Source organism: Aulonocara stuartgranti (assembly GCF_965226115.1).
Source record: "Aulonocara stuartgranti genome assembly, chromosome: 10".
Taxonomy (NCBI): domain Eukaryota; kingdom Metazoa; phylum Chordata; class Actinopteri; order Cichliformes; family Cichlidae; genus Aulonocara; species Aulonocara stuartgranti.
The window spans coordinates 33,823,746-33,836,315 of NC_138946.1; the positions used below are offsets into that span (position 1 = coordinate 33,823,746).

The 12,570-nt window shown below is 44.2% G+C and overlaps 1 protein-coding gene across 1 annotated transcript in view; it reads right to left on the reverse strand.

The window, feature by feature from the left end:
• med13a (mediator complex subunit 13a) overlaps nt 1-12,570 on the reverse strand; it is a 69,905-nt gene that overhangs the window by 40,072 nt on the left and 17,263 nt on the right. Inside the window, exon 3 of the mRNA XM_082550081.1 lies at nt 9,038-9,206. Within this exon, the coding sequence (XP_082406207.1) occupies nt 9,038-9,206 (169 nt within the window). The remainder of the gene's footprint in view (nt 1-9,037; nt 9,207-12,570) is intronic.

The window sequence follows — 12,570 nt, forward strand, 5'->3', positions numbered from 1 at the left end:
GCTCTCTCTCAGCATGAAGCCATACTGCTGCTCAATGATCATCACCTCTCGTCTCAGCATAATTTCCTGGTGTGGATCAACAGCTTAATCCCCTGTTTTTACTACAGCTCTGCACATAAACCTTGCTACTTTCGTCTGGGTCAGCTACCTTTCTCCTCTTCCCAGCTACCCCCTCTTCTCCTTACCAATTATCTGCACTTCCTGATTCACTGTGCTCCTTTCATTTTCTACATTCATCAACTCTTCAAAAAGCTCCTTCCACCATCTGAGCACATTCCCTTCCCTCGTTAGCACATCCTTAATCACCCCAGCCTGCTGCACATCCTTTCCAGCTCGATCTCTCTGCCTGGGTAATTGATACAAGTCCTTTGTTCCTTCCTTAGTGTCTCACATACAACACAATTAGCCTTGCCTTTTGCCACTTTTCTATTTGCACAACACCCAGAGTCCAAGTACACCTGTTTACCTTTGTCATTGCCATCATCTTTATCCAAGGTTCCCAGAAATCAATGAAACCATTCACTGCCTGAGCTACATTAAGTTCATGTGAACTGCACTTTGGTGGTATCACTGTTATAACTTTCTTTCTTGCTTTTCACATTTGTTTCTGTTTATAAGACATCCTTTTGTTGGATAAAACCATATAATAAAGCATTTTATTATTGTTATTAATCCAGTTTTAATTGGGAGAGTGTAAAACAAGGTTTAGAGAATGCCAAAAAGTCTTCTGGGAACTGTTGTATTGTTTGAGCATAGGAATGACACACCGACGCACAGAGTTAGAAAGGTAATATGAAACTTGACCTGTGCAGAATCAGAAGTCGATTGTAAGCCACGGAGCATGAAGTGACAAGAAGAGTTTGGGGGGAGGAAGTTGTGAAAAGACAGAAGAGAGAAAAAGGAAGGTTACAGTCGAGCTGTGACATTCCACAGATGTTTGTCGAGCTCGTCCGGCTGCTCCGCTCTAAGACGTGGGCTTCCGTTTAGCTGCTGTACACTTCCTCAGCACAACAACCAGTGCGCCTTCCTCAGGGGAAAACAAAGGCCCTTTCACTTCTGGTCATTTTGCTTTACTGTAAACATCAGTCACCTCTGGGCTGTCCAATACATGGTTATCTGCCATTGTAGCAGCTTGTTATTACAATCTGGGGCATGTAAACATGTTTTGACTGGTCATGTGCTGCAGCAGTGACAAGACATGCTGGCATAGGCACAGATTCTGGCACAACATTAATAAACAATGATTCTGGAGCTGGCAGCAATCACACACGGAGTCTTTTATGTCACCGCTCAGTCACAACTGTTTATCCATGTTCATGCTAAGAAAGTGTGGTTAGTTGTGAAAGGCGTTTCTCTTACAAAGAACAAAACAGGCTGTTTTCCTTAACAGTGTTACTGTTTAGTTTGCATGCCTGTTACTAGGACATACACAGAAAGGCGGTGCAAATCTGACTTTAATGTAAAATGCCACGGTTGCCTTTGGCTTGAGAAATGAAACAGAAGATTTTCATCTGTGTCATTTTGCTCAGCAGGGCAAGGCCAAGAAGAAAAAGGATTAAAGCGGTAAACAGCAGTGAATTTGAGGACATTTCCAGGGTGATATAATCTTCCCTACTGTCTAGCCACCTGACCACTGGGAAAAACAACACTGCTGTCTACTGCCAAGTAACATAAACACAAAAACACACAAGGCCCAGAGACACACACCAGCTCTAGCTGGTGTACACAGGAGGCTCAGAGCTGGGGAAAACACCAAACTAAAAATCTTAAGGCCAGCACTTTCACACATGCAGAGCTCTATTACGCTGAATTGATTTCCCTCTGCCACGAACGGAGACGGGGGCTGAGTCTCTTTATACGCGTCAGATTAAACTTGGAAGGGAAGGAAAAATGGATGGAGATAGAACGACAAGTCCATAAAAAGAGGAGAAATCCGATCCTCTGCAAGTGTATCACAACCGCACACGGATACTGCCGTAGCTGACTAAAGATAATACTGACATAACCCTGACAGCAAGTCGGGTTCTAGCTGCCTCCCCATTTAGCATGTAACACACACACACAAACGCGCGCGCGCGCACACACACACACACACACACACACACACACACACACACACACACAATCAGCTAAAAGCCATTTTCTCAATGTGAGCCAGACATTACGCACATTACCACATTTACATCATCCCTTTGCAACTGTAGCACAACTGTGACGGTGCACATGTTCATGTCAAAGAGGAGCTCGTGTCACTGCTGTGTGACACCAATCTGTTGAAATATTCTGTCTGTTCAAAGCATGCTACACTCATAAACTAAAGGATGAGACAAAAGGATAAAACAGCGTATACCTGTCGGGGGGGGGGGGGGACGGACATTTACTATGCTAGTATGTAATGACAAAATAATTTTAAGCCTGTTTAAAAGTGTGCTGGGTCATTACATCATTATGACACAAGTAAGCGAGTTGTGCAGTTGTAATAATAAAGATTCATTACTCGGAGCTAAGGGCAATTAGTCAGCATTATCCCGGATTAAAGCTGGGCTTCTGCAGTGAACCCACAATGACAAGGCCCGCTTTGTCCCTTTTCTTTCTAATAAGCTGATATGCTTTTTGAAAAGCATGTAACACTTTTACCATCTATAAGACACTATATGCAAATGTAAATGAATGCCATGACCAAATTTACAGGTTTCATGAAACAAAGAAAGGTTAACAGAAAGGCAGAATCTCTTTCATTACCAGAACAAATATCAGAAGCCTGCAAGTATGAGGCCCAAGACTTTACTAGCAGGTTAAAAGCTCAAGCTGCACATGTGGTGAAAAGGTTTTAGCCATTAATTAAAACCTTCAAGCAAAAGGAAGAACAATGACTCTTGCAACAGACGCTATGGCCCTGAAAGAGCCCCAGTTTCAAAATCACGGAGTCAGCTCGGGATTACATAAAGAAATAAAAAGATACTGGGGGTAAAATAAACCCACACAAGAGCTGTGGCAACTCCGTGATGCTTGGAGCAGCGTGCTTGGCGAGTACTGCTGCAGATTACTTCTTCTTTTTTTATCATAATAGCCCAGATAAGATGGCATTTACCTAAAACCAAACATCTGGTTTGTCATTATTTTGACAACATGTGTGTGTAATTGGCAATGTAATCTATGGAAGGGATTACACATCTGGCAATCCATAAATCTGCCTCCATCTTTTCTGGACATTTTAGGGTTAGGTCAGGCTGTGACGCAGCCGCACAGGAGTCTGCAGTGATGAGGTGAAATGCCCCCGACCATAAGATATTATCTTTAAATGTGACCATCTGCCAGAACGTTGGGATTAAAGACAGTAGCACACAAATCACAGAAAAGAGCAGAGCAGATGAGGGGACGTGACGCCTGACGGATTAACTATGACAACTTCTTTGAGACCTTTGCTTGTACTGCACCATAGCCCCTGGTCACATAGGAAGATGAGAGGAATGGAAGGAATGCGGGTCACCGGCTGCTGAGGAAATGAGAGGGTGACTTCGAGGTAGTGGGGGGAAACCTAAGAACGCATCGTTCACTATGACCAAGGAACTCTGGTCATGCTGCTGCACTTGAATTCCACTGCTGACTTCTAAAATGTGTTTTCTCAGTGGTACAGTACAAACAGAGACTGATCAGTTCTGGTTGGCACTAAACAGTGGAAACTGCTCCGATATTCAAAATTGTAACCAATTTACAGTAATGAGGTAACGAGTTCTGCAACACAGCTGACAGGTTTGATGTCGGTATGTAGTTAAGCTTAGGTGACAGCTACAGATTATAGAGTCTTACTAAGATGAGGGTGCAAGGACTTTAAAAATGTAACACTAATGTAACGCCAAGGGAAATGAATCATTAATATTGTATCACTGGGCAGCAATTAAGCAAACAAACCATACCAATGAAAGCTATCGGTATTTTCCTTTAAGAGCCATATTTATCTTCTGGACAGGATCTCTCCAGCAACATGATATATCCAGAGCACCGGGTCACATGGTCCCTCAGCCCAGTCTCCCTGGAGTTCCTGTTGCTGCAGAGAGAGACTGATGAAGTGTGGGCAAGATCAGGGGGTAGGCAGTCGAGTGCTGGGGGCAGGGTACCGAGCAGAGGTGCTGAATTCTCCTGCATGTCTATATCTGTGCGACTGCACTACGTGCGTTTTCCTCGCTGACTGCGGGTTCTATGTCCAGCCACTTGCGTGCCAACACCGAGACTGCCCTCGATGTGGACTGGCTCGCATACTGATTGTTGACGAACATGTTTGTGTGTTTGTGTTGTGCTGGGAGCAGGGAGGGGATAAATTTAGCACTTTAGCCCCAGACTGGAGGCAGTGGCCCTTTATCCTGCACTGTCCTACTTAACAGAGTGCTGCTCTCTGCTTCCGCCTGCCACAGCGAACCAGGACTCGCGCATTCACCTCCCAACATCGGGCCAAAACAATAGCGGAAGAATGTGCTCATCCACATAAGCCACAGTCATGCAGAAAAGTGCAGACAGTTGCATGTGTGGGAGACATGTTTGTTAGTGTGTGTGTCTCTTGTAATACGAGCTGCTGCAGACTGGCCTCATTTCATAACAGCTTGACTTGTTAACGATGCTTTCAACAATAACAACAACTGCATGCACAACAAAAATACACACATTTTAAATACAGTGGAGTGGTAATCTAACACTGATTGCAGCGCAGCTGGAGTACATTGTCGATGCTGTAAATGCCGCTTCAAGTACACGGCACACGCCATGCAGATAAAGAAATAATATCCCTTTTGTCCTGATCAAATTGAAACCTCAAAGCAGGCTGGATTTAATGTTGCTCTGAATTTCAGTGGCACAGCCAATTAGGAGCAAGTCGACGAGTTAGTCTGCCTTAAGCTGACCAATGGAGCACGAGCATCCCGCTTCACCTTGGAAACACTCGATCCCAGGGTGCATTTCCCTGCTGCCATGACAACCAAGAGGAGCTCTCCCTTGCTTGTTCCTTCGCTCCCCGCCTCCCTCCCCCCCTCTCTGTCTTTCTTGGAGCCAGTGTACCTCGCAGTAGAAGGTTCACAGAAGCTACACAACTTGGAGCCGCCTTTTCACCAAACAAAGAGAATTACCGTCAGGTGGATCGACTCATGCTGCTGCAGCTCACGTTTTAAACAAAAGGGATTTAACTGATCAGCGTGCAGCCATTTATTTATCAAATGGAAACGAGTCTGTCATCTAATAAAAGATAACTAGAGGAGCAACTTTTTGCAGTTTTTTATTTTAATTATTATTATTTTTAGATCGAGAAAAACTGTTTGCCACATACATCATGCTATAATGAGAAGCGAAGAGGAGGAGGAGGGGCAGGGATGATGTAAGCTTTTCAACACGGGCGTGCTGAGGTCTGGGGTTGAGGTTATGAACAGTGTCAGCTGGCCCCAGCCTCCACCAACTGGAGACTTTGGATGCTGCACAGGAGCCGCCTGCTGATCAGAGGGATGACCGGCGTTTCCCATCTGCAGATCTGATTTTTAGCTATACACCCAGCAAGCTGTTTCAGTATTTATTAGTTCCAGCTTTTGAACATCTTTTTCCAATGTTGGAAGTTTGGACTGCTGACCAATTCAAAAGTATGCCCCAGCAGTACACTCATGTACACTACACTGTATATTGCATTAAATATCCACTGTGACTTATACTTATCGTCCTATGTATGTACAGAAAATAATGTGCCTATCACAATTTCATATTTCCCCAGATGAGAACCACTTCTCAAAGAGCCTACACACAACTGATCTACCAGCCCATCATACAACAGCAATAAACAACCAGTCGGTCTGCATCTTATGGATTTAACGTCAAAGTAAACAAACATTTTCGGCTATAAAGCATTGTTTGAACTACAGGTGCATAAAACACAGAAGCAAAACTAATGAGAGGCATAAAAGTGATACAAAGCACACACGTGCATTTTCCTCCAAAACTGGGAAAAAATACTGAAAAGAGGCAACATGATAACAATTCCATGGAAGTACTTTGGCCCTGTTGAACACAGATTAATACAGTGTGTAAATACACCGTGGCTCAGTGCCAACCAGGGAACAACAAAGCAAACAAAAAGCAGTGAGAAGTTAACAGGTGAACATCCAGCAATAGTATATGTAAACCTTTGCACTGCTCTGTGGTCCAGCTATACCAGACTGGGCTCTCTGCAGCAGACACTTGTATCCAGAACAACATACTGCTGGAATAACGCATCAGCACTCACGAAGGGGCAAAATCAATCAAGCCTGTTTGGATTTAAGCGAGGATTCAACTGCAGTCAGATCACATCTGAAAACAGTTACGAGTAAATGTAGAAATGCACACAGTGAGAATTTACAATATATTCTCATTGATTTTCTTTTAATTCCATGACTGTTTAAGTCAGTTTTTATATTCATTATTCCTGGAATAATGAATATAAAAATGTGCTCTTGCATGCTTCTGCATAGGTGACAGATCAGGAAAGACATAAGCGAGCGAGGTGATCATATAACCTCATTGACTGAGGTAATATAATAACGATATATGTAGTAATAGTCTAAACACTTGGTTTTGTCATGTTGTGATGGAATTCAAATTCTCACCTTCCAATCTCACTAAAGTCAGTTTGAATTGTGAGGAGGGGCAAACAGGATAGGACAGCCCCCATAATCAACCTGGAGTGATTTTTCTTTTTTAAAAAAGACCAACAGCCATTCAAGAAGCGCTCAGTCTACATGTTGATCACAGAGTCACTCACTAAACTGGGGGTGCCAGCATGCTACGACGACACAAGCAGGCCACTGTGAAGGTTTTATGACTGATACAGTAAGAACAAACCTGGCACTATAACTGCAGGACACTGATGTCGTGGACTCAGTCTAGAAACCTCAAATCTACTTTATGTTACACCGCTTCAATGAGGAGATCTCTAAAACTACTGTTCTCCTAATTCATCTCTCCAAATGAAAGATAAGACAATGAGTATCTCCTGGACACAGCGTCTCTGATTATAGTAATCAGCTACAAAGACCATGCACACCTGCAGTTTTCTTACCACGTCCTGATTCTCATATTTTAGCTTTTGCTTGTCGATTAGTGTTTTAGAAGAAAAAGTCACACTAAATTAAATCACTGAAAGGAGAGCAAGGTGCTTATGTTGGCAAACATCGACTGTGTCAAGTAATCCAACTACATGGTGTTACAATAGTTGGGGTGGGGGGCATCCGGGAGTTAAACATTGTACAGTTAAGTAGAGTTTTCACAAGACAATGAGAGTGGGAATTCCCTCCGACTCCACTCACTCCCAGTGGACTCAACCAGTCATCGACAAGGATGTTGGATATGCGCACTGACTTAAGTCATAACGAGTCATGCTGCACACCACGATCAGGTCTCCCGAGGGGTAAACACTCAGTTCTCTATCACAGTACTGATAGGGCAAGCTTCAATATTGCCATGGAGACAAGAGGCAAAGAAGGATAAGACAGTCAGACTCTGCTCTGTGTTCAACATTACTAGAGCCATTTATGAATAACTAACAGTACAGCATTACATTAAAAGCGGTTCGGGACACGGCAGTGACACTAGCCCGGTTACTTTGCTGTCACCCTTTTGTGGCGCTGTGTTTTTTGAAATCCCAGCACGGCTGGGGCACTGCAGATCACACCAAAGGAGAGGAGGAAAAGAAAATCTTTGACGACAACTGAGATTCAGGGTAGTTGCACCACTATTTATAACCTGCCCAGTCTGCTCCGTGACAGCAGAGGGGGATGGAGGGAAGGGGAGAGAAAGAGAGGGAGGCAAAGCCAGACGCACAGACAGGGTGGCCTGTGAATTCCAGAGCAGAGGAAAAGACCATTGTGTTTTTTTCCCCTTGACCGGGGCCCTCTGCAATCAGCGTACTGGGTAAAGAGGCGATAGAGCTAAAAACAGGGCATGTGTACAGCTCAAGAGAGAAGCTACTTGATCTTCAGTACCATCTTGTCTATTATTATAACAGTGTTTAAATGAAGCTACCACACAAGAGTAACTGTCTACAGATGTAGGAGAGTGAAACAGTAGACGTATTCGTACGCGACAGTGAGGCAGTGATAACAACAAGCTGGCAGCAGATACAGTTTACACAATTTCTAACCTGGACGCTGCAAATGTCTCGCAAACACAAACAAACGTGGCTGTGCCTACACAAGATCAAATAGCTGGACTGCCCCGTGATCAGCTGTCTGGAAAATCTGACCAAAAGCACCATGCCAACTCCAAATGGTTTAATCTTAGTCAGCACCTAACATTACAAATGCAGTTTTTAAAAGCATTATCTACAAAGACCTCCAATGGAGCTTTCAGCCAGTGGCTGTGTGTTCAGTGTGAAGACAAAGTGAGGAGGGTAGCTGGTGGGGAAGAACTGCTATGGTCATTTTGTCCTCACTAGCCGTGTCTCTGTCTGTTATCAATGAACTCTGACACAGACGGCAAGAAACCCAGCTCAGCAGATAGCAACGAGGAGGTGGAGGACACCTCAGCTACACCACACACACACACACACACACACACACACACACACACACACACACACACAGAGTGAGAGGAGAGAAAGGAAACAGACGGTGCTGGCACAAGGGTACCTCCTCCCCTCCCCAGCAAAAATGCACCCATCAGGACTGAGGTCAGTCCAGGCTTCAAAACATCAACAAACACATATGAAGCCAGATCCTTTGTTTGCTCGGGCTCCAGCAAAAGGGCCAAACATGAAAGACAGCCCAAACACAATGTTTACTGAGAGGATCTGCAGCAAAAACACAACAGGAAATCCCTGGTACGATCCATACTATCCAATACCTGCTCCTCCCCACAGCCAGCACACGAATGCATGTATTCATGCCAAGTGAACAGTGGGAACACAACCACTAACGTCAGGGCTCATCCCACTCAGCTGCACCCAAACACATCACAGCCTCACTCAAAACAGCAATGTTATAAAATAAAAAGAGGAGGATAAGGCCAAGAACAAGCAGTGCCAGCTTACCTCTTGTTGATGGGCTTCTCATCTTTCTCGTAGGGTTTGACAAACCACTTGCCGATGCGAACAAAGCTGCGATTCATGAGGCAGCGCTCCAACAAGTTGTGGATGGCTTTGAATAGCAGAGTGCGACACTCGTAGGAAGGGCCATTCTCCCAAAGCCCATCGCCCTCGGCTGGTAAAGAAAACAGAAAAGAGCTATCAGAAAGGTGAAGATTTGAGTGCTTTTGTACCATTTTTATAGAGAAAACAGTAAGAACTCTGCAGGGCAAATAATCAATCATGTCAATCACGAGAGCACAGAGCGTGTCGCTGCTGTGCTGAGGAGAAGCAGCCTCACACTTGATCAGATGGCTCTGTCACTAATAAGGATATTTATCAGTGTTTACAACATTACATATGGCAACGCCAACTGTCATAACTAAACATATCGTCACATCACACCCAACACCGAGGTTTACACTAAAAATGTTTCATCACCCAGAATGACCTCATCTGACTTCACAGTGGGCGACACATAAATGCTGTGAAAGTGTTTATTTTTTAATAACGCATCACTGCTGAATATGTATAAACTTCTGACAAACTGAGCACGAGCACGCCGCGTCCACGACTTCACAACAAAATCCACGCTGACTAAATGGCCCTTTCATTCTATAGATGTCATTATGAAACACCCTGCAGCATCACAAACTGTCAAATAAACTGACGTGTGGCAACCAATCACACCCGCGGTGTGAATTCACATTTAACCACTAGAGGAGACCGGGTTACAGTCTTGTAACATGATATTTGTCACAGTCTGGACGCAGAGACACTTCTGCTACAGAAATTAAACATTTCCTGGAATGCAAAACAGTCAGAAAGATGGCAAACAGGCCGTGTACATGCAAACAAGAGTGCGATCACTGAGAGAGGGAGCGGTTAAGTGGAAACCTGCTGCCGCTGCCTGCTTTCAGGTGGTGGAGGTTTCAGATGTTTTGTGTTTAGTACCAGGGTTCAGGAGTGGAAGAGCACAATTCACAGTTCAACAGTACTCCGGTTTTGCTTTCAGGTCACTGGGGAAAAACCGAGACTTCACTGCAGATGTTTGCTGTATTCACGTTGCTATTCACTGTCTGTGACCATTACGTCCACCAGTTCCCCCTTAAATAAAACAGTTTGTGTGTGATGCCGTTTCTTGGTGAGCAGGGATCTCCAGACTCCAACAACTCCCTTTTCACTCGCTCAGTGCGCCCATAAACAGCAGCAGGTAGGAACCCAAGTTGGTCTCAGGCAAAGAGTAAAACTTAAATGTTACACGCATGCTGCAAAGTGACTTTACTAAATATCGTCTTGCTCAGAATGTTGCACACGTGAACACTATCGGTCCAGTATATTTATACGCCCATCTACTTTCTTACTGTTATTAAAATTAAAACATTCCTTTGCATGGCAGAAACGCTCCTGCATGCAAACGCTGAATCAGCCTTATGATGATTTGGCACCTGAATCCCCCTCCTCCTCTCGACTCCTCGTCCTTTCATGCACTGATTCTTTCCCTTCCACTTTTTACTTCGAGCACCATTTGCTTTCAGACCTGACAAATTTACTACACATCTCAGTGACATGAATTATTACTTCAAACCACCTATAATAATAAGATGATGCCTGCGCTGCTTTCACCTGCCAATAAGTCTCCTCCTCACAAACTCTTCCTGAAAAGTAATCGCCGATTCCACGCGATACACGTGCGCAGCTGTAAACACTCTGCTGATGGGGCGTAATGTTTATCGCGGAAAGCTTTTTAAGAAAGAGACGTCTCAGGAATGAAAACAAACGAGAGGAAATTCCTTAAGAGATAATGACATCACCGTAGGCTGATTACGATACAACAGCAACGTGTCAGCGTAATGCCACAGCTTCGGGTACAAAAAGTCAGGTGTGGGTTTTTTTCACCTATTAGAGCTTTGTGGAGACCTGGAGGCAGCAAAAGAATTTGAAAAGCGCTGCCCTTGTTATTCTCTATGAAGGAACTTACACAGCTGCTACAAATGAAATCTGATAAGAGAATCAGAGAGCTTCGTTGTCCAGTGGTGAGACATCATTTTTGCCCACTGTATTGGGAAAGTACAATGCCCTAATGTCCTAGCTACAGTGTTCACCTGATGCTGTACTACTCGTAAAAGCACAGGACTGTATTTAATTGGTCTGCATGTCCAACTGAAATAAAACAAGACACCCATTACACTCCATCTAGCCGCGCTGGATGAAGAAATGCACGATCGGGCCCATATCAGAGCTGCTTTGTGATTCACATTCAGTGTTGGCCTGAATGCCGACCTAATCTCATTAACAGCCACTGCTCACATCTTATAGCACTTAAGCTCCTTTCAGTCAAGTCTGCAGCAAACATCTCCCCGAGTGTGCCGTCTCTGCGTGAGCGCAGTCGAAACAAACACCGAGTGTGACCTAGCCACCTTCACGTCAGCTCGCCGTGTGCCAGAGCGGTACGAGTCAGCCCAGAAGCAAGTTAATCAAAATTTTATTGAATTATTAAGCCAACTCTTGGCTTGCTGTTCTAATGCGAGTTCAGGTAACGACATTTTAAATTAAAATGATTGCAAGGTTATTCACATGGGAAATTACACTGGCTTCCTTTTTTGAATGAGACAGGCTCTATGCCATCTTGGCAGGTTTAAGATGCTGAGAGCTTGTAGCTTACTCAACTCCAGAAAAGCAAGGATGCAACATCTGCCTGCCATGTAAAAGACGCCCAATTCAGAAGGAAAATATTACCAACACTATCAAATCCAGTCAACTTCAGCTCCGGCTAGCCTTTAAATCATTACAGCCGAGCAAAAGAAAAACACCCTCAGGCTAGCTGCCAAGTAAAGGGGTTATGTTCCCAACGATTTTCAGAGAAACAAACTAATTCATCAGGTGCACACATATCTTTGGGGATAAGATCAGGAACACTGAAAAGTACGGCAAAGGCAGGAAATGGGCAGGAAAACAATTTCCCCATTAAAAATTAACGCTAACAGTGGATTAAAAATATTTTAACAACAACATAAAGCCATTAACTTTCTAGAAAATGTGGACATAAACAGACAAGAAGGACCTTTTCTTAACACAAGCCTGCTTTCAGCGATTTAGCATCTGGTCTTTAGGCCATCCTAAAGAGGTATTACAGGCGAGAGGGCAAAAAGTCAGCAAGAAAAGAAAGCCGACTAACTGAGGCACTGATGGCAGATTAAAAGAAAGGACTTGAGGGGGAAAAACAAAATAGGATTTAGGCCGAAATCAAGGATTCGAGAGACAGATCATTGAGACCGATAATGTTCAAAAGACGAAAAATCGTGAAAACATCAAAGTGCTTAAACCTCCAGTCCCATTTCAGGCCTCCTCTGTAAAGACCGCCATGGTTATCCCATTTGCTTTTCTCTGCCAAGACCCACATTTGCCCCGTTCGTCCTCCTCCCTGTCGCCTGTCCCTTCCCTCCAGCGCCAAGTAGCTCTTAAACAGACATCTGGTTTGCTTCAAGTGTTTTTAACGA